At 62.8% G+C, this 21,509-nt stretch overlaps 1 protein-coding gene across 1 annotated transcript; it reads left to right on the forward strand.

Moving 5' to 3' along the window:
- Positions 1 to 910: 910 nt before the first annotated feature.
- Positions 911 to 17,808, forward strand: ZBTB7A (zinc finger and BTB domain containing 7A). Its single transcript, XM_032203846.1, has 3 exons — positions 911 to 933; positions 13,276 to 14,502; positions 17,060 to 17,808. The coding sequence occupies exons 2-3, from the start codon at positions 13,292 to 13,294 to the stop codon at positions 17,505 to 17,507; spliced, it is 1,659 nt and encodes a 552-aa protein (XP_032059737.1). The 5' UTR covers positions 911 to 933; positions 13,276 to 13,291; the 3' UTR covers positions 17,508 to 17,808.
- Positions 17,809 to 21,509: the final 3,701 nt, after the last annotated feature.

The following is a 21,509-nucleotide window of genomic DNA, read 5'->3' on the forward strand; positions in this document are numbered from 1 at the left end:
GGGGGGGAAAAGGGGATGCTGGGGGGTGACGGGGGGACAGGAGGGGGCACTGGGGGGGACACAGGGATAAGAGGGGACACGAGGGGGGACATTATGGGGGACACACAGGAAGGGGGGGTAAGGAGGGGACGCTGAGGGGCCAGAGGAAGGGGGGGGCAGGAGGGGACACAGGAAGGGGACACGGGGGGGGTACAGGAAGGGGAACTCAGGAGGGGGACACTGGGGGTGATACAGAGGAAGGGGGGGACAGGAGGGGACACTGAGGGGACACAGGAAGGGGGGGACAGGGGGGATGGAGGAAGGGGGGACACGGGGGGGACACTGGGGGGCATGGGGGGGGCAGGAGGGGACATGAGGAAAGGGGGGAGGCCAGGAGGGGACATAAGGGAAGGGGGACACTGAGGGACATGGGGGGGACATTGGGGGACACGGGGGGACCCCGAGGGGTGCGGGGGGGACACGGGGGGGGGGGGGGCCCGGAGGTGCCAAGCGCGGGGCCGCGCTGTGCCCGCGCGTGCGTCTGAGGGGGGGGGGGGGCACAAACACAAACACGGGGCCACCCCCACAGCCCCCCCCACACCCCATAACCCCCCCTATACCCCCCCACAACCCCCCCTCCCTCAGGGGCTGGAGCGGCCGCCCCCCGGGCTGCGGCGATTTCTCGGGGGTGGAGGGGAGTGGGAGGGGGGGGGGGGGGGGCGGCGCGGGGAGGGGGGGGGGGGGGGGGGGGGGGGGGGGGGGCGGGGGCGCGGCCCCTTTAAGAGCGGGGCGGCCCCGGCCGGAGCAGGAAGGAGCCGCATACGGGGCCTCGGCGAGCAGCTCCCGCGGGGCGGCCACAGCCCCTGCTCCGCCCGCACGGCTCGGCCCGGCCCGGCCCGGCTCGGCTCGGCCCCGTTCGGCCCCTCCCGGCCCCCGCTGCTCCGCTCCGGCACGGTACGGCCCGGGATGGGGGCTGGGGGGGGGGAAATAGGGAGTATGGGGGGGGCATGAGGGGGGTTTTGGGGGGGGGTTAAGGGGTTTTAGGGGGGTTTTAAGGGGGTTTTAAGGGGGTGGGGGGGGTGTTTGTGCCCCCCCCCCTCACCGCCACCTTCGTTTTCTCGCCCCCCCCCCTCGTGCATACGTTGTACTTAAAGGGGGGGGGGGGGTCGTGGGGGGGGAAGGGCCCTGAGGTGGGGGGGGGGAAAGGGGAGTGTGTGTGGGGGGGTTGCGCGCGGGGAGGGGGCTGCTGGGAGTTGTAGTCCGCGCTGCCCCCAGCCTCCTGCAGGTGCGGAGGGGGCGCGGACTACACTTCCCGGCGGGCCCCGCGCTTCCCCGCCGTCCCCCCCCCCCCCGCCCCGGCGCGGGTTGCGAGTGGGCGGCGCGGTGATGGGCAGCGGGCGGGGCCAATCGGGGCGCGCCCTCCGGGCCCGCCGGCCCCGCCCTCCGCCGCCACCACCACCACCACCACCACAGCCCGGCCCGGCCGGGCCCCAATGGCGGGCGGGCCGCGCGCGGGGCGACCCCCGGGACCCCCCCGAAACCCCCCCAAAACCCCTCCGGGACCCCCCCAAAACCCCCCCGCGTGTGGAACCCGATCGAAGCCGGACCCTTGAGGGGGGGTCTCGGGGGTGCTGGGCCTCGCCCCGGCGCCCCCCCCCCCCCCGTCAAGGCCCCCCCCCCCCCGTCCTCCCCCATTGGCCTCCACAGCGCGGCGCGGCCCGGGGAAGGGGTGGGGTCGTGGCGCCCGGCCAAGGCTCCCTGCGGGCCCCGCGGGGCCGGGGGGGGGCGGGCGCGGGGGGGGGACACGGGGCGGCAGCAGCGAGAGAGAGAGAGGGGGGGGGAGCGGGGGGGGGGACGGGACCCGGCGCTGGGTGGGGTCCCCCCGGGGCTGGGCCTAGGCCAGGGAGGCTGGCGGGGGGGGGTGGGGGGGCTGCGGGACCCCCCCCCCTGTTTGTGCTCCCCCCCCCCTCCTCGGTCCCTGTCACCCCCAGCTCGCTGTGTGCCCCCCCCTTTGCTCCTCGTCTTCCCTCTCCCGGTTTCGGTCACCCCGCAGCTCCCTGTACCCCCCCTTTACCCCATGTGCCCCCCCCCTTCGCTCATGTCCCCCCCTAGCTCTCCGTGTGTCCCCCCCCCCCCGCTCCCTTTCACCCCCCAGCTCCCCGTGTCCCCCCCTTTACCCCATATGCGCTCCCCATGTCCCCCCCCAGCGTCACCCCCTTCACCCCATGCCCCCCCCGTGCTCTCTGTGTCCCCCCCCGTGTGTGTGTCCCCCCCATGTCCCCTCCTTTCACCCTGTGCCCCCCCATGCTGCCCGTCACCCCCAGCTCCCCATTCCCCCCCCCATTTCCTCGCACCCCAACCTCATCCCCACACACTCCCCCCCCCCCCCCCACCCCCCGACCTGCCTCCCCGGCCCCACGGGGGTTGCATAACACGGTGTGTGTGGGGGGGGGGGGCGCTGAGCTCAGTTCTCCCCGGCTTTGGTTTCGTGGGGTTTTTCCACTCCCCCCCCCACACCCTAAACCCCCCCCCCCCCCCTCCTCTCCCTCCGACACCCACCCCGCGGCGGGGAGGGGAGCGGCGGCGGCGGCTGGCGGCGATAAGCGAGCTGCCCACCCCCAGCTGGGGGGGGGCCAACCTCAGCCCCTTGCGGGGGGGGGGGGGAGCACAGCCGCTCGCCTCGCCCCGGAACGTCACCGCCGAGCCCGGGGGGTCACCGGGAAGTGTGTGTGGGGGGGGGGGGGGCTGCGTGGCAGCAGGGTTTCGGAGCGTCCTTGTCCTCGCTGTCCCCTCTCCGTGTGAGTTTGGGGCGGGGGGGGGGGGACACACACAAAGGGGGGGGTGGTTTTTTTGAAGCTCCGGTGCTCGAGGTGCTGCGGGCGGCCCCGGGGGGGGATGGCGGGGTCCCCGATAGATTGTGGGGTGCCCGTGATTTGGGGCCGGAGGGGGGATTTGGGGCCAGCTTTGGCTGCCTGGGAGGAGCAGCTTTGGGGTTTGCGTTGTCCCCGGAGCTTCCTGTGTGTGTCAAACCCGGCTGCGGGGCCGTGCCGTTGGGCTCCCCATCCCCGTCCTCAACGCGTTTCGGTGCCGCTCGGAGCGCTCCCGTCCCTGCCCCGCGGTCCCCGTGGCTCGGGGAGCAGCGGGAGGCCGGGCAGGGGGAGGTTTTCTGCTCGTGGCGAGGGTTTTGCTGCCCGTTTTGGTTCCGAATCGGCCCCGTTCCCCCTCCTCGTCCCGGCTGTCGGCACCACAACTTATCCCCGAAGCGCTCCGCAGAGCTCCCAGCCTGACAAGCACGGTGATGGAGCTAAAAGGTCATCCCCTAACTCCGACAAACCGCCTTTTTTTTTTTTTTTTTACTGTTAGTTATTAATTAATATTTTTACCCTCGCCTTTCTGGGCCAAAACTTCACCTGGGAGGTTTTGGGGGCTGCCCAGGAAGGGGGCCGGGCCCCGCTGGGTGCTGCCCGGTTTGTCTTGAAGTATTAAAAAAAAAAAAAAAAAAAAAAAAAAGGGTGCTAGGAACCGAGCGGCTCGTTAGAGAGGAGCCGGGTGCTCGTTAGAGAGGAGCCGGCCTCGTTTCGTATGCGGCCTGGCCCCTGTTTAGGCTTGTCCCGGGGAGGCACAGCCCGAGCGGGGATGGCACGGTGGGATTTTTCCACCGAGCCTTAATTACGTTTGTAATTCGGGGGAGGGTTTTGCAAGGCGAGAGAGCTCTTAATGAAGCCGGTGGTGAATGCGAGCGGCCCTTCGGTGCCTGCCGAGCCGCGGATGCTCGGTGCCTGGGATTTATTTGTTGGGTTTTCTGTAATTTGCTGCTGCTGCGTGCGTGGTGGTGCCGGGGCTGCCGATCCTCGGCCGTGTCGTGGGCTCCGTGAGGTGGTTGGAAGGCGCTGGGCACGGCCAACGTGCGGGGTGCGCTCCTGTTTGGGGACTTTTAAAGCAGAATTGAGAATCGTGGCTCTTTCCCGGCCGTAAAAATCCGGATTTTGGCACAGGGCACCGATCGCTGAGGGGGTCGTGCTCGTCTCTGGGCACGGCGACCCGAAGCCCGGTGCTGGGTCTGCGGTGGTGTTGGGGAGCCTGGGCCTGCGAAATTCCTCCTCGGTGCTTCACACAGAACCAGAACATTTGGGAGCTGTGGTCTTATCTCGATTTAAAACCCACGCTTGAGGGTTTTTTCCCCCAGTCTCGGGATGCTGGGTGAGGATTCCTCCTCCTCCCACCACGCCGGGTTGAAGCAGCGGGCAGGTGCTCCTCGCCGCGCTCCCGACCAGTCCCGACCTCGGCTGCAATCCCGAACTTAAAAACTTCTCCATGAGCAAAACCTGGGGAAAGGGGAGGAAGAAAGGAGGGAGAGGAGCGCCCCTACCCCATCCCGGGACCCCTTGATGCGGAGCTGACTGGTGCTTCCCCCGCTCAGTGCCCGGATGAGCCCTGCTGGCACCTCGGGGTGGCACCCAGCGGGGTCAGCGGGCACCGGGGTCCCCCACAGGGCCCCGACCCGGGGACGTCGGCTTCTCCTGCAGCACCCCCGGGCCGTATCATCTTCCCCCCACCCCCCGTGCACGGTTTCAGTTTCCTGCTGTCACCGGCTCCCCGGGCGCAGCTTTCCCAGCCCGAACGGGCGCGAAGTCATCCCAGCTCCCGTCCCCGTCCCCCTGCTGCGGGAGGGGAGGGAAAAAAAAAAACCCTCCCTGCGGGCCGCAGGTGGAAGGAAACGGCCGGGATCGCCGACCTCAACGAGAGTGACGGGGTGTGAGAAACTGGAAACGGCCGCGCGCTGCCCCGGGGCCGCAGGTGGGAGCCAAGGCCATGGCGGGGAGAGGAGCGGCAGCTCCCCTGGCACGGCGGCTCCTGGCCACGGAGCAACCCCTCAAACGCTTTTGCTGCTGCTCGGGAGCAGCGTGGGGACCCCCCTGTCCCCCCCTCTGTGTGCAGGGACTCGGGAAGCAGCGCTCTGCTCGGGGCTCTGCTGGGCGTCCTCTTCTCTCGTGAGCTTTTGGGGTGGTTTTCCTCGTGCTGCGCGCCCCCCGAAGGAGTCCCCATTCCTTTTTGGGGTGCTGACACCCCGAGTCCTTCACGTGCTGCACTCCCAATTCCTGCGCCACCCGTTGCTGTCACCCTGAAGCTGCCCTCACGTGACGTTTCCTTCCCGGGCCGTGCACCTACCCCTTTCCCACCGGGAACCAGTAAGCAGATGTGACTGGGAAGCAGCGAGCAGAGCTCTCGGTGTTTGTTTTGCCTCCCCGACACGCAGCCGGGCGGGCGGCGACCGCGGGCTTGCAGCCTCCTGCCTCGACAGGCAGCACCCGGCGCCGCCGCGCTCCCTCCCTGCGCGCCCTCCTCGTGTGCCGAGGGAAGGGGAAGGCTGCGCGGTGCGGGGCACGTTTTTAATCCCTTTCCCTTTTCTGCTGGTGCTCGATGGAGCTCAGGAAATGCCCCAAAAGGGGAGGCTTTTGGCAGGGGGGGACCCCAAAGGGCAGCAGGCGAGGGGCTGGGAGCACCATCAGGCAGCGGGGAGCGGGGCAGGATTCGGCCCCACAAGGGGAGGTGACAAAACCCGACCCCTTGGTTTCGCCTGGTGTCCCTCATCTCATCATGCTCGGCCGGGGGCTGTTTTGTTTCCCCGTGGTTGAATTTTCTGCTGCTTACAGCTGGCGGAGGGGCTGCAGGTCGCCTCTCCGAAATCCTGGCAGTTCCTTTCCGCGCAGAACCCGGCGCCTGCAGGTTTATGGGGCTCTGCAACCTTCCTCTGCTGCCCGTGCTGAGCTGCCGGGCGAAGGCTGCTCCTTCTGGCAGGACTGAAACAAATTTGTGTTTTTTTTTTTTAACTTTTTTTCCCCCTTCTGAGGCTTTCAGGAGGATGAGAGGGGCTGAGCCCGGGGGGTGTTGGTGTTGGCAGCTCCCCGCGGCGCTGGAGGCTTCCAGCACCAAACCGACCCAAACTCTGGAGGCTCGATGGGCTCGGGCCTCTGCTCTGCTGCCACCCGGGCTCGAATCGAGGCACATTCCTGCCGGATTAAATGCGGGCTCTGATGACAAAGGAGCAAATTGGCAAGGAGGTCTGGGTGGAGCAGCCAGTTACAGCGAACCTTGCAACGAGAAGTTTTCGTGTGGCCGCGGTGTCGCAGCCATTTTCGCCGCCGACAGCCCGGTGGGTCGGGGACCGTGCCCGAAGAGGCAGGAGGCTCTTCCCCGCGTGCCCTAAAAGCCTCGGGGGAGGACGAGGGACACGGCCTGGGAATATGGGGACAGACCCCGCTGTGTGCCGGGGCCTGTTGTGGCTCCTGGGTTTTGCTGGTGGCTGATGCTGCGACGGAAACCGAACTTCCCCTTGTGCTTGGAGGCCGAGTCGTGCCCTGGAAGGAAATCCTTTCCCCTTTGTAGACGGCTGAGATCCGTGGCGTGGCTGAGTGTGGGGCTTGGGCATCCCTCCCGTGTCTGTGCTGGTGGGGGGAGAGAGGTGGGGGCTGCTGGGGCTATGGGGAAGGGGAGGCTGTGTCCAGAGAGATGCTGGGCGTTTACTGCTGCAGAGCGTTTGGGATATCACCGAACTGTAGGGGCTGGCAGGGCCCTCAGAGCTCCCCGGGCCCAACCCCCTGCCAAATCAGTTCCCCAGAGCAGGCTGCCCAGGGAGGCGTCCAGACGGGCCTTGAAGATCTGCAGAGAAGGAGCCCCCCCAGCCTCCCTGGGCAGCCTGTCCCAGCGCTCCGGCACCCTCCCCGGGAAGAAGTTCTTTGGCGTGTTGGTGCGGAACTGCCTGGGCTCCATTTGGTGGCCACTGCCCCTTGTCCTGTCCCCACAGAGCCCTGAGAAGAGGTTGGCCATGTCCCTCTGTCTGCCACCCCTCAGCTCTTTCCAGACACTGCTCAGATCCCCTCTCAGCCTTCTCTTCCCAAGGCTGCCCAGCCCCAGCTCTCTCAGCCTCTCCTCCCAGGGGAGATGCTCCAGGCCCCGGCTCCTCTTTGTGGCCTCCGCTGGGCTCTCTCCAGGAGCTCCCTGCCCTTTTTGCACCCAGTGTGTGGTTATGGGCCCTGTGCAGGGAGCTGCTGCCGGTGCCTGTCCCTTTTGGGTGTAATTCTCGCAGCTCCTCGTGTCAGGGCTGTGCCTTGTGGCAGAGGGGGAGCGGGAGCAGCAGGGCTGGGATTGCCGAGGGGTCGTTTCGCTGGCTGGAGCCTGGCTTCGGCGTGGAGGCGAGCGGTTTATCCCTGTCCTCAGAGGCACTCGTCCTTCCCTGGCCCACGTGACGGGGAAAAAGCCTCTGGCACGTCCTTCCTCTGCTGGGCATCGCGTGAAAAGCACCCGAATTCAAGCAGTTTTGGGAAAACCGAGAGGAGGAGCAGCCAGCCTTCCCGATGCGCCCTGTAGCAGCATCCTGAGCACGACGAGGAATCCCAGACCTCAGATATCTTGTTAACAGAGCCCCCAGCTCCGAGCGGGGCAGCAATCCTCTCCCTGCTCCATCCTGTCCCCTGCCCCGCTGGTAGGTGCCCAAGGCGCCTTCCTGAGGTCCTGCTCCTCTTGGTCGAGTCCTGCTCCTCTTCTTGCCGCTGCTGACACGGCGGGGGGGGGGGGAGTTTTGCATCCCGAGGAGCTTCTGAAGGAGCTGAGGTGTAAATGTAAATCAGCCTCTTGGGATCCCTTCAGTCAGCTGCCGTAATTTGCCTGAGGTGGCCGGGGGTTGATGAATTACACCCCAAACCTGCCTGGCCGGGAGCTGCTGGGCAGCGTGCCACGTCCCCTCCAAGCTAGGGGGGGCTCTGCTGGCTGCCCCCCCCGTAGCACCACGGCTCCGTGTCTCACCCCAAAGCCCCCAAACGTTGCGGTGGGACTCGATCCCGGCTCAGATACGGCTCCAGAGCGGTTCAGATGCTCTGCTGAATCTACCAGCCCCACGCAGGCTGGGAGGGAGCACAGGATGCGGCCGATCCCCAGCTAGGAAATGGCTGACTGGCGGCCGGGGAGGGCTCCGCGGATCTGCCCCTTCTGGGAATTAACCTTAACGGGAATTAAAATCAAGGCTCTCTATTTTTTTGTGGTCAGTCAAGTCCCCACGTTGCTCACTGAGGGTCTGAGGGGGGCTCGATGCCAGCCCAGGGCGATGACCACGGCCTCTTCTCAGCAGAGCTCCCTCGGCGGCGTTAGCAGGATGGGGAATTCTCCTTCCCCGTATGAGCTCGGCCTGCTCCAGAGGCAGTTGTGTTTCCGTGGTGTGGTACGGAAGGTGTTGCTTCCCCGTGGATGCCAGGGAAGAGGAGATTCCTCCAGGCTCTGCGCCCAAGGACCGGTGGCCGACGTGTCTGGAGGGTTTGGGGCCGCTTTCCTTCCAGCTTGTGCAGCTGGGTTGGTTTTGCCGTTGCACCGTGCTCGGTTTGAGACCGAAGCAGGATGACCGGAGAGCCCCACCATGGCTGGAAGGACCAGAACAAAAGCCCGGGCCCTGCGGGGTGGTGCCCTGGTCCTGCCGTGTGATTTTTGGAGCCCTGCACCCATTCGGGAGCCGCCTGATGCGGTCTCGTTTCTCAGAGCAGCCTTCACGGCGTGAATCCATCGATTCATGCTGCGGTGAGCGAGCCCCTGTGTTGAGAGCCGGGGCGTGAGAGGCTTCCCAGAGCTCAGAGCCTCCAGAAGGGGAATCCTGGGGGGCTGCAGGGGATCCTGGCTGCGGGACACAGAGCCAACATTGTCCATGGAGCGGCCACAGATCCGTGCAGGACACGGCTTCCGCCCTCTCCTTCAATAGCTGCATGATCACGGTCATGTCATATGTCTCCTGCAGTGCTTCGCCCCAGATGTGATGTCCAGTTAAGATAGCAGAAAGCTGAATTCACTCTTGTTTTGCCCCGTTTGGCTGCGTTACCTGCTGAACGTGAAAGTTTTCTTCCTGCCGCGTTACCAAAATGGTGGGTAGAGAGGGGAAAAAAAAAAAAAACAAACACGGCGGTGCAGTTTTGTTTTATTTCCTTTTTTTTTTTTTTTTTTAACCATGCAGTTCGCTCCTGCCGATGTGCAGGGTCTTCGCCTCGAGAACATGCATCTGCTCGGCAGGTCCACATAATTTGGATAGTTTGGCACCAAACCGCCGGCAGCGCATTCCTTTCGGAGAGCAGTTGAATTTTAATGGCAGCACGGAGGAGCTGCAGCGGCGGCTTCCCCCCGGCAGGCAGAACGCCCTCCTTCCCTCCTGCCTGCCCCCGTCCCACCTTTTCGGGCCGGTTTTGATCTCCAGGGATTGATTTCCCCGCTCGGGGACCTGTCCCCACGGCTGGAGGAAGGAAGGGGGAGCCGGGAGGATTGCTCCCTAAATAGAAATGGAAGAAAAAATGCTCGTCCCTCCCGTTGGTGGTGAGTGAGGGATGGGATAACGTTTGGGCCTTGGGCAGCAAACCCCTTTTTCTTCTTTTTCATAGCATCATTGGTTTAATAATTTCTTCCCAGCGTGCAGCAGCGCTGCTGCAGGGTCTGCCCTTGCCCTGATAGCCTAACGCGGGCATTTCCCCCGAGAAATTGGGCACGGCCGCTCCTTGGCCTTGGCTGCGTTGGGCTGCAAGCGGCCAAATACCACGTGCCGAACCCGAAACGCAGCTATTTTCCCCCAAAACCATGCCTGGGGGATTGGGCAGTGTGGCGCCCCGCAGCCGTTTCACCTCGTGCTCGCCGGATCAGGTGCTGGTAATTTTCCCTTTCTGCCCCGAACGGGGTTGCTGAATTTCCTTGTCGGGGTGGGTGGCACCTCGGCGGGCGGGGAGAGCCCTGTTGTTGTCAGGAAATTTGGGACCCGTCCAGGTGAGGAGCAGGGTGCTGCCGTTTGCTGTTCCTGGCTGACCCGGTGTGCACGAGCTGACGCCTGGGATTTGCCTACCTGGGAGCCCTCATGCGCCGCTTCTCGTCCCGTCGCAAATAACTGCGAAGGAGCAGGAGCAGCCAAACGCCACCGAGGTTGGGAGGAAAACAGTAATTAAGCAGCGTCTCGTCAGCGCTTCTGGTTGCGATCCCATCTCCCCGTGGCCGCCTCATCTGAATGGAAACGTCGGGTCCCAGAGCTGCTGCTGTAGGGCTGCCACTCGATGGCCCTCAGCGGGAGGCGCGCTCGGAGAGTAAGGAGATGAGGTTTGGGAGAGCCAGGGGGGAGGCCTGAGGCTGGGAAGGAAAAACCGCAGGGATCGGGACAGGCTGGGGGACGGCCTGCGGGAGAGGAGCTCTGAGGAGAAGGACCTGGGGGATGACAGGTTGGCCATGAGGCAGCACTGTGCCCTGGTTCCCCCTCTGCTCTGCCCTGCTCCGGCCTCACCTGGAGCTCGGGGGGCGGCACAACAAGGCCAGGGAGCTCCTGGAGAGAGCCCAGCGGAGGCCACAAAGAGGAGCCGGGGCCTGGAGCATCTCCCCTGGGAGGAGAGGCTGAGAGAGCTGGGGCTGGGCAGCCTTGGGAAGAGAAGGCTGAGAGGGGATCTGAGCAGTGTCTGGAAAGAGCTGAGGGGTGGCAGACAGAGGGACATGGCCAACCTCTTCTCAGGGCTCTGTGGGGACAGGACAAGGGGCAGTGGCCACCAAATGGAGCCCAGGCAGTTCCGCACCAACACGCCAAAGAACTTCTTCCCGGGGAGGGTGCCGGAGCGCTGGGACAGGCTGCCCAGGGAGGCTGGGGGGGCTCCTTCTCTTGGAGCCTGCCCATATTTCAAGCTGCCAGCACCCTTTCAGCTGCTGCGAGTTATATGCGAGGGCAGCTTCCTAGCGGCTGAAATGCAGCCGCTTTGGGGTGAAATGTGGCGTCTTTGCAACCCCGCGGAGACGCTCAGTCTAGGCCAGCAGGCGGGTGATGCTTTGTAGGCACGTCAGGGGTGGACGGAGAGAAAAGAGCTGCCTGGGAGATCGGGGTCAGCAGTCGGAGCTCCCCCTTGGTGGCCCGGTCAGGCCTCGTTCGGAAGGACCAGCCAGCAGCTTTTGGCACTGGCCACCTCTCTCTCCATCAGGAGCTCCTTCGCAGGCACACTTCACCCAACCCTGCTCCTGCTGCAAGCCGGCGTTCGTTTTTTTTTTTATTATTATTATTTTTTGCTGCTTTGTTGGGTTTCTTTGTGTTTTGTTTTGTTTTGTTTTTTTTAAACCTGCATAGGTGAAGGCTTTCCCGTATCTCATTACAAACCCCCGGAGCCATCCCGTCCTGTGTGTGGCTTCCCCACCCGGCTCCCCGGCCCCCGGAGGAGGCAGCACCGCGCCGCTTCTCCTGCCGGCCTCCAGCCCAGGCTCAGCCCGGTGCCGAGGCCCGGAGACCGTCCCCGGGGAGGCTCCCGGTGCCTCCCCCGTGCCTCTCCTTGCTCTTGCCCCCTCGCCGTCTGGGCCGCCGTGGATCCGAGCCGCCGAGGAGCCGCACAAAGGGCGTGTTGTGCGAGGAGAATGAGCCCGCGGAGCCGCACGGCTCGCCATGCCAGCCCTCGGCGGTCTCATGACCCCGCAGCCGTTCCCACACTGTCCGGACGATTGTCCTGGCCCCCCCCCCCGGCCTGGGGGGGGTCACCTCGCGTGGCCTGGCTCCCTCCTACACTCCCACCCCCCCCTCCCCTTGGTCCCTTCTCGTCCCCGGGGGCTGACAAAGCCCGGCTGTGCAGGCGGTGCGGCTCGGCTGCCGGCGAGATTAGCGCCTGCAGCTTCAAAATGCTTCGTGCAGCTCAAATTCTCCTCAGGGAGCCGAGGGGGGGGGGGAAGCTTCCCAAAAGCATCAGGTCCGGAGGGGAGGAAGGGAACGAGGCCTGGACCCCGTGGGGTGGAGGGGGGGACCTTGCCCAAGGTCGTGCCTGGGGCCGGTGCGTGCGCTGCTGGGCCTCCTGGTCCCTCTTCCTGGACAAATTCATCTTAAAAACCCATCAACTACAAGTCTTGAGCTGAAATCCTGCTGTTTTGGGTGGGACATGGGGTGAGAGGGGTGCTGCTGTGCTCGGTGTTATGGGCAGGACCTCTAGGGGCTGTGGGACAAATCCAGCCCTGACCCCCAGCACGTGAGCACAGCGGGGCTCCAGAGAGCTTAAAGGCTGGTTTAAGCATTCCTGTTAAATACTGAGGGTTTCACATCAAATTGGTGTTTCGTGGAAGGTTATTGATTTATTTATTTCCCCCCTAGAGCTTAGCTCTGCCCCTTTGCCCTCTGCTGGTTCCTCTACGAGGACCGCTCGGTGCTGCCCCCGAGCCAGGGTGGAGGTGTGGAAAAGGGGACGGGAGAGGTGCACGTGGCCTTCTCCTGCTCCTCCTCTTTACAAAACGAGCCAATGTTCCTTTTTTTCCCTCGAGTTAATAAAGTTTTTTAAAAAAGGAGGTTTTGTGCGTGTCCCTCTGCAGCGGGCAGCACCTCCACCCCGAGGAGGAGGGAGGAGAAGGGCGCTGCGCCCATCTCACAGCAGGGAAGGCTGGGGCTGGGAGGGGGTTAGGGGCTGGTTTGGGGCTGGGATTTGAGCAGGTTTGGCCCCGCTGAGCCTGGCCCCGCGGCCGGCAGCTTGCCGATGGGGAGAGCACCCCTTGGGGTGGGGGCGAGCGAGCCCCTGGCTGCTGGCTTCGCTTTGGGGTTTTCAGCCTCCGAAGGGAGGACGCGTTCAACCAAGCAGATCCCCTTTTGCCACGCCACGGCACCGGCAGTGACGTTTTCATTTTGATTTTGCCTCTTTTTCCAAACCAACCCTAGTGCTAGAAGGAGCTGTGACTCCTGCAGAAGCACTCCTGAGCCGGGCACGTTGTGGGGCCGAGTTCCCAGCACCCCACCAGCGCCTGCTGAGGCTTCCCAGAACGGTCAGGTGCAGGTTTCCACGCTCCCCCTGCCCCCATGGGGCTTTTGTGGGGTTTGTTCAACGCCCCCGCTGCCCTACGGGACGGGCGCTGGTGCAGCGGGGCCGTGGGCACCCGAGGTGCTGCGAGCTGTGCGCGGAGCTGCAGGGCTGAGGGGGAGAGGTTTTCCCCACGATTACAGGCTGGCAGCAGGGGGGTGGCAAATGAGTTTGGCAAACGTTTTCCTGCTGAGGTTGTGGTGCCACAGAGCGCTCATGGTGGCACCAAGCAGTGGTCTGGGGCCACCAGCGAGGCTGAAACCCAGCACCAGGCTCGCTCGTGGCTCGGTCCAGGTGTGGCCGACCAGCTTGGGTACACGGGGGCTGCTCCTCCTCCTCCTTCCACGCCTGTCCCAGGTAGCTGGCAGGGCAGCAGGCGAGGCTGAGACGTGCAGATATTTGGTACCCAGGGGCTGGGAACTCAGCAAACGTCCCCAAAGAATCGCGTCCCTCGTGGCTCACCGCCTTCCCTCTCTTCTCCCCGCAGCTCCTTCGCATCGGAGATGGCGGGCGGCGTGGACGGCCCCATAGGGATCCCGTTCCCCGACCACAGCAGCGACATCCTGAGCAGCCTGAACGAGCAGAGGAACAATGGGCTGCTGTGTGACGTTGTCATCTTGGTGGAAGGCCAGGAGTTCCCCACCCACCGCTCCGTCCTGGCGGCGTGCAGCCAGTACTTCAAGAAGCTCTTCACCTCAGGGTTAGTGGTGGACCAGCAAAACGTGTATGAGATAGACTTTGTGAGCGCGGACGCCTTGTCGGCCCTGCTGGAGTTCGCCTACACCGCGACCCTTACCGTCAGCACTTCGAACGTCAGCGACATCCTCAACGCCGCCAAACTGCTGGAGATCCCGGCGGTAAGGGATGTTTGCACGGATCTCCTGGACAGGAAGATTCTGGCCAAAAATGACCAGATGGATATAGTAGATCAAATTGATCAGAGGAACCATCTCAGAGCAAAAGAGTACCTGGAGTTCTTCCAGAGCAACCCCGTCAACGGCCACCAAGGCAGCTTTCCGTGGACCAACTCAGAGTTGAGAGACCTTCAGAGACTGAACTTCCGAGGCCAAGAGGAAGAGGAGGAGCCGGACTGCAACGGCATGGACTTCTACTCGCAAGCCCCCCTAAACGAAAGACCAAAGGCGAATGACTGTGATCCCGACAGCAACCCGGCCATGTGGCTGGACAGAGAAGAGGACGAGGCGGCGGCGGTGGCGGCGGTGGCGGCCCCCGGCTCCCTGTATTCACCCTCTCAGAACGGACATTACAGCAGCCGCGGCCTGCCCACGCCGGGAGAAGAGGAGGTGACCTCGGGGGGCCCCCTGGACCAGCAGGAGCCCGGCGACTCCCCGGGCTTCGTGGCCACCGGAGCAGACACGGAGGACGACGCGCGGGAGGTGGACGGCCTGGCCGCCAGCGCCCTGCTGCAGCAAATGATCAACTCCGTGGGGAGACAGCAGCTGGGGGAGGACGACCGAAAGGACGACGACGGGGTGATGGATTATTACTTGAAATACTTCAGCAGTTCGAACGAGGGCGACGTCTACCCGTCCTGGTCCCAGAAGGTGGAGAAGAAGATCAGGGCGAAAGCATTCCAAAAGTGCCCCATCTGTGAAAAGGTGATCCAGGGGGCTGGCAAGCTGCCGCGCCACATCCGCACCCACACCGGCGAGAAGCCCTACGAGTGCGACATCTGCAAGGTCCGATTCACCAGGTAAGGAGCGGGCAGGAGCCCCGGCACGGCGCGCGGGGCCGGCCTCGTGCGGTCTGCTGCTTGGGCTTGAGTGATCCTGAAGGTCCTTCCCAGCCCACGGGGTTCTGTGGTTTTATTTCGACCGCTCGCCCGCGGGGACCAATTTGTGTCCTAGCAGGTGATTTGTGTGTGAAGGCCGGCGTTTTGCACAAAATGAGCAATTTGGGGGGCTTAAGGGGCCGGGTCTTAACACCCAGTTCCCTTACCGACTCGGGGAGCCCCTTTCAGGTGTCCCAAATTGCTGACCTCTGCTGGAAACCTGCCCGGGCCCGGGCTTCTGCAGACACCAAGCAACGCGGTGGCTGAGCCGGAGCTGCACCCTCTGTGTTCTCGTGGCTGCAGCGCTCGGTCCTGGCCGCGGAGCCAGGGAGCGAGGCGAGGCTTGGAAAGCGGCGTAGGAACGGCTCCGTCTGATGATGGAAACATCCGTGGCCGGGGGCCGTGCCAGGCGGTTGGGAACAGGCTGATCCCCACGCCGTCCGCGTCCTCGCGGCGAGGCGAGCGGAGCCGCTGCCGCCCTCAGCTCCTGCCCCGAGCTCGCTGCGGCTCCCCGGGGGCCTCCGCCTCGCTGCCGCTTCTCCTCCGCCATTCTCCGCTCTCCCCCTGGGCCACGGGAAGGAATGCCGGAGAAAAAGGGGGACATTGTTGGGCTTCCTCTGCTCCGCGTTCAGCCGAGCCTTGCGGCACAGCCTCGTGTCCCACCCGGCCTCCTGCTCCTCCTCCTCCTCCTCCTCCTCCTCCTCCTCCTCGTCGCAGCGCCGGGAGGCAGATCGCAGATCGCGTGGGCTGCCTGGCCAAGGAGCCAACCCCCCCCCAGCCCTGCCGCCTGCTTCCTGCATGCTGAAACCCTCCCGAGCCCCGCAAGCCGCCCCCCGAGCCCCCTGCACCCCAAAAACCTCGCTCGGGGCCGCACCCAGGCAGCACGGGACCCGCGTCCGATAGCTGAGGAATGCCGATAATGCCGGGGGCAGGGTGCCAGCCCCCCCGGCACGGCCCTGTCCGGGCAGCACCTCCCTGCTGGATCTGCCCGTGGGGGCTGCCCCCGCTTCGTGTGCCCCACGTCCCGGCACCGAACGTGGCCCCAAACCCCTTTGGGGTCCGAGGTGCTGTGGGGTGCGTGTTCCCCTGCCCCGGCTTCACGGCGTTGCCGTCAGGGCCCTGCCTGCCGCTGGAGGCGGGGAGGAGCAGAGGTCAGGCTGGAGCTGGGTTTTTTTTTGGGTTTGGTTTGGTTTTGGAGGTGGAGGAGTTCGAGATGAGGCCACCTCGTTCGCTTCCTGCTTTGCTGCGCGGCTCCTGCCTGCACCCCGCTCCCACCCAGCCCGTGGGGGGCTTCTCTCCTTCGAAGCCGGGATCTGGATGGAAGCCTCGTCCTTAGCCCAGCCTGGCGTTGAACTGTTTCATAACGCGCCGGGGCCGTGTTATTTCCAAACGTCCTCCCACCCCCCTGATTTCTCGAGGCCTGCATTCGGCCACGTCAGAGCCCTGCTCGGGGTAACCCCGGCTGCCTCCGGCCTCGGGGCCCTTCAGCATCCACCCCATTCCTCGCCTCGCTCCGCTGAGCTGCTGCCGGGACCGCTCCCAGCCCCGGCGCTGAGTCAGGCCGGGCTCAGTGATCTGCCCCAAATCGCATCAGCTCGCTTCTTGCTGCTGTGCCGGGCTCGTTTGCCTTGTCCCTCGTGGGACACGGGCACGAGGCTGGGCTGGGAGGGACCGGGCGGGACAGGGGGTGGTGGATCAGGGTGAGGATCCGACCCCCCCTGCCTGCTTCCCCTCCCGGCCCTCGGCTTTGTGCTGATTTTTGCTTGCTTTGCTTCCTGGTTCCTCTGCCCTCGGACGGGGAGGAGCGGCGGAGTCGCTCAAATAATCTTCCGTGAAAGAAAGGCAGAACGGTTTTATACAAATTAAACTTCTTTTTTTTTTTAAAAAAAATCCATTTCAACGTGCTGCAAACCACATAGTTTGTTCTGAGGACGGCCGCGTTTCCAGCCCCACGGGGAGCTGCCTCAAACCCCCTTGCGGCAGGGCCGCACGCGGGGTCCCCTCGCCCCCAGCCTCGCTGCTCGCCTGCGCTGTCCTGCCGCACGCTTCGCCTCTTGATTCTCTCCATCCCAAAGCGAGCTGCTCTGCCTCCCCGGCACCCAACCCACCCGCTGCCAGCACCCTCAATGCCTCGGGTTTTTGTAACGCAGGCGCTGCCGGAGCCGCGCCGGAGCCCTCCTCGTAGGCACGGGGCAGGCGGCTTCGCTCGGACCAACGCAGCTCCGGTGCCTCCCGGTGCCTCCCAGTGCCTCCCGGTGCCTCCCAGTGCCTCCTGCCTCGCCGAGGGGCTGCCGCCTGCCCCGGGGTGCAGGTGGAGGCTGGATTTGGGCCGCCACCGCCGTGATGGAGAGGGAGAGCAACGCCAACGCCGGGCGCGAGGAGGAGGAGGAGGAGGAGGAGGAGGAGGACGGTGGAGCGCAGCCCTCGGCCTGCTGGCCCCCCTCGCTGACCTGCCCCCTGTCCTTTCTCTCCCACGCAGGCAGGACAAGCTGAAGGTTCACATGAGGAAACACACAGGGGAGAAACCTTACTTGTGCCAGCAGTGCGGAGCCGCTTTTGCTCACAACTACGACTTGAAGAACCACATGCGTGTGCACACTGGCCTGCGGCCCTATCAGTGTGACAGCTGCTTCAAGACTTTCGTCCGCTCTGACCACTTGCACAGGCACCTTAAAAAAGATGGGTGCAACGGCATCCCGTCCCGGAGGGGCCGCAAGCCCCGGGTGAGAGATGCCGGGGGGCTGCCCACCCCCACAGGGAACCCCGAAGACGGAAGCTTTCAAGCCGGGGGGGAGAGTCAAGAATCAGAGGACACCGTGCAGAGGAACGGCCAAGAGCAGCACTTTGAAGATAGTTCTAATAATGAAGCGCCAGGATTGAATGTAGCAGGAGGGTCGTCCGAGGGCAACACGCAAGGACTCTCCTAAACCAAAAACAGAAAGTGTCACAAAATCTAGTTAGTACTTTTTCCTCCGATTTTTCTCTTTAAAAGATGTTTCTCTCCCTTTTTTTAAAAAAAAAATGAAATATATATATATATTATGTTTCCAATCTTCCCATCGTAACCAGGGCTCCCCCGAGGATCCCTCCGTAGCCAAGGACCTTTTCGTGGAAAGGCAGACGCTAGGAAGCGTGGGGCGGGGATGGAGAGCGGCTCTGTTGCATGGAAAGGAGCTTCCATGTAAATCCAAAGCTTTATTTTGTGTCCAAACACACGTTAAAAAAAAAGAAATTATTTCAGAGAGATATCTATTTAAAAAAAAAAAACATAGAAAAAATGGTAAGAGTTGAAGGGCTCTTTCAGGGCGGGCGGTACACGCGGTGCCTCGGAGGGCTGGGAAGGAGCGGGCCCGGCCTTCTCGCCTCTGTTTTTGCAAAGCTCAAAGCTCCACGCGGGGTGCTCAGGTGCTGACGTCCTGGGATCGGGATCGGGATCGTTTTTTGGGGTAGGGAGTGGGGCCCTGCCGCCCGGCCCCGCTGCGGCACCCATCCGCCAGTGCCTGGTGGTGAGCGGAGCCGCAGGCAGGGCTCGGTGGCAGAATCAGCCCGGCTGCCCCAGCAGGGGTTTGTAGGGTCGCTCACAGCACTGGGTGTGCGTCGGCCCCATCCCAAACCCAGGTTTGGGGCCGTGAGCGTGTGGCTGCACCTGGTGGTGCCGCCGGCCCTGGCGCTCACCCTAGGCCCACAGCCGGCCGCGGACGGGGCCACCAGGCCCAAACGGCGTTTTTCTGCCATCGGGGAGTTGTTTTTTTTTTTTGCTGGGCCAGGCCCTACAGGATCTCCACCTCGCCCCCCCCCCTCTTCCCCAGGGTGTTTTTGTTGGCTCCTGGACCCAAACTCTGCTCCCCCCCCCACCCCCAGACCCCAGCAGGCGCTGCTGAGGCCTCTCCCCGCTCGCGGCACCCACGGCTCGCCGCGGGGCCGTGGTGTGGGTGCAGCCAAAACCCCCCCTCAGTGCCCGGGGACCCCTCAGGAATAGGGCCCGGCCCCGGCACCGGGGCTGTGCCGTGCGCCCACCGAGGCGAGGCCGGGGGCTGGGGGTCACCGCCACTCCCCCCCCCATCCCCGTCCCCGTCCCATATTTTTAGGCACTCGGTCAGAGCCAGCAGTGTTCCCGCACGCCCAGAAAGCGCCTAAAAATGGCAGATTCCTTTTAAAAAAGGTTATTTGAGGACTCCCTTAAAGGGGAAGGAGGCTTTTGGCAGGAGGAGCTGGGAGGGGCGAAGCCAAGCGCCGGCAGCGGCGGTTTGCGGCTTTAAGGCTGCGCGGCCGGGGCTGGACACCAGCGGTGTGCTCGGCAGCACCGTCACCCGTCGGGCACTGTCACCCGTCGGGCACCGTCACCATACGGTCCCCGTTGTCACCGTACGGTCCCCGTATGGTCACCGTCACCGTACGGTCACCGGTCACCGAGCGCCACCCAGCCCCTCAGGCCATGGCCACCCCAAACGTGGTTTTGGGGTTTTTGGGAGGCCGCCCTCCTCTTCCTCGGTGCCACGCCGGGGCTGTGGGAGCAGGCAGGGGGCCCCCAAAAAAACCGACCGACCCCGGTCCCCCCCCCCCCGCCCCGGGATGGAGGCGATTTACGGCCTCAGAGCAGAGGCCGGGGTGCGCCATGCGCATCCCCCCCCCCCCCGGGTTAGCAGAGGGCGATAGCAGAGGCACCTTTCAGCCGGTCACCTGTTTTCTAAATGCACATTTTTTGAAAAAAAGAGATTTTAGTCCTTTTATTTTGAAAGCACTTTTTAGATTCTTTTTTTTTTTTTTTTTTTTTTTTTTTTTTTTTTTTTTCCCTTTTCGGTGTTTGTTTTTTAACTTTCAAAGCAAGAGCAGGTTTGGCCGAATGTATTTTGGAGAGGGAGTGAGAGGGGAGTGTGTGATGGGGGGAGGGCTTGAGTGATGGGGTGGGGGAGAGATGGATGTTTATTTAATGCAGAAAAAAGCAATAAAAATAAAAAACTATTATAAAAAAAATAAAAAAAAAAACAAAAACAAAGAAGTCTTAGCACTTTGCGATGGAACGGGTACTTTGAGATCACTTTATCTTAATTTAAAAAGCAAAAGCAAAAGATGTTTACAAGTCAAAACCAACTTCTACGGAAAAAAAATATTATTAAAAATCCTAAATTTATTTTTGTAAGAAAAATGTGTATATATATATATATATTTAAAAAAAAAAACACGTAGGCAGAATCCAAGGTATATTTCATGGAGTAATAAAAGCCGAAAGGTGTCCAATGTGAGGAACGATGCTAATTAGGTTCTGTGACATGCCCTGAAAATAGACCCTCAGAAGTCGTTGCACTTCACAAAAAAACGGAAGCTTGAATTTTAGGCAGGAATCATGGTTTTTGTTTTGTTTTTGTGTATTGTTCATTTCTCCCCCCCCCCCCCCACGCCCCTCTCTTTTTTTTAAAAAACAAGAAAACGATAAAAATTGTTAAATGTTTCATAGCCAGTGCTTCTCCAGACGTGTCTCCTGTCCCCGGCCTGGTTGTGCCCGCGGACCCAGCTCTGTGGTGTGGGGCCGGAGCTGTGGGGCCTGGTCCCATGGGGCTGGAGCTATGGGGTCAGCGCTTTGGGGCCTGGTCCCATGGGGTGAGTGCTGCAGGGCCTGGTCCCATGGGGCTGGAGCTATGGGGCCGGAGCTGTGGGGCCTAGTCCCATGGAGTTGGTGCTTTGGGGCCTGGTCCCATGGGGTCAGTGCTTTGGGGCCTGGTCCCACGGGGCCAGAGCTGTGAGGCCTTGTCCTATGGGGCCAGTTCTGTGTGCCCTCTGCCACCACCCTCGCACCCAGCCCCATCCTCCGGCCCCCCCTGCCCGCAGCCCACCCCGAGCCAATTTAGGGGGCCCTGGGTGTCCCTCGTCCCCTATCTCTGTTTGGGGGCCCCGCCTGGGCGCCGCAGATAAACCCCGTGCCTGCCCCCGCTGCCCGCCCTCCCCAGAGGCTGGTGCCAAGCCCCTCGCCTTGCAGCACCGTGTCCCCCCCCCCGGCACGGGGCCCTGTCCCCCGTCCCCATGTGTCAGTGAGTGCCTTGGGGACGGGGACGGGTCCCAGGGCCCTTTCTGGGGCCGAACCTCTGCTGAGCACTGGCTAACTCTGGCATATGCAAAAAAAAAACAAAACCTAGCGTGGACTTGTAAATAGACAGTTACTTGAGGTTCTTTCTTGTAATCAACGTTGTGGTATTTTCTTTTCTAGTTTGTGTTACTTCTCCTCCTCTTCTCTGTCCCCCCCCATCGCCTCTCTTCTCCTTTTCCTCCCTCCCCAGCCCCAAAGGAGCATTTTGGAAGCTTGGTGTTTCTCCCCCGGCCACCTTGGAAGGAAAACCCAGAGCCCTTTTCCTCCCCTGCCACCGAAGGTGGACAGCAAAAAAAAAGGAAAAAGGAAAAAAAATAAGGAAAAAAAAAAAGAGAAAGAGAGAATTAGTCTCAGGATTCCCCGTGGAGAGCACGTCCCCAGCCCGCGATGTCCCCGCCGGACACTAACCGCCCCCCCCCCCCCGTGGCCTCTCCCGCGCCGCCGGACGGACGCCCCCCCGTTTGCTGGCAACACTTTAGCACAAGTTTGAGTTTGCACTAAAAAAAAAATACACACGAAAATTGAAAAAAAAAAAGGAGAAAATAAAAAAACGACCTCCCCCGGCCGACCCAGGAGCGATCTGTGCCCGTCTCGGCTGGGGGGGTCCCACGCCTTAACCCCCCTGAGCCGTGTGAGGGACACGGAGGAAAATCCAAGCGCCTGCAGCCCCCCCCCCCCCCGATCGTATTCTGTATATAAGCACCGATTTGTTGTCATTGTTGTCATTTATTATTATTATTTTTTTTTTCAATTCAGGTTGTGATAAAGTGTTGCCAAAGATACTGCTGAGTTACGACGTTTCAGGAAAAAAAAAAAAGGAAATGAGAGGAAAAAATAAAAAAATAGA

This window comes from Aythya fuligula, chromosome 26, assembly GCF_009819795.1.
Source record: "Aythya fuligula isolate bAytFul2 chromosome 26, bAytFul2.pri, whole genome shotgun sequence".
Lineage (NCBI taxonomy): Eukaryota > Metazoa > Chordata > Aves > Anseriformes > Anatidae > Aythya > Aythya fuligula.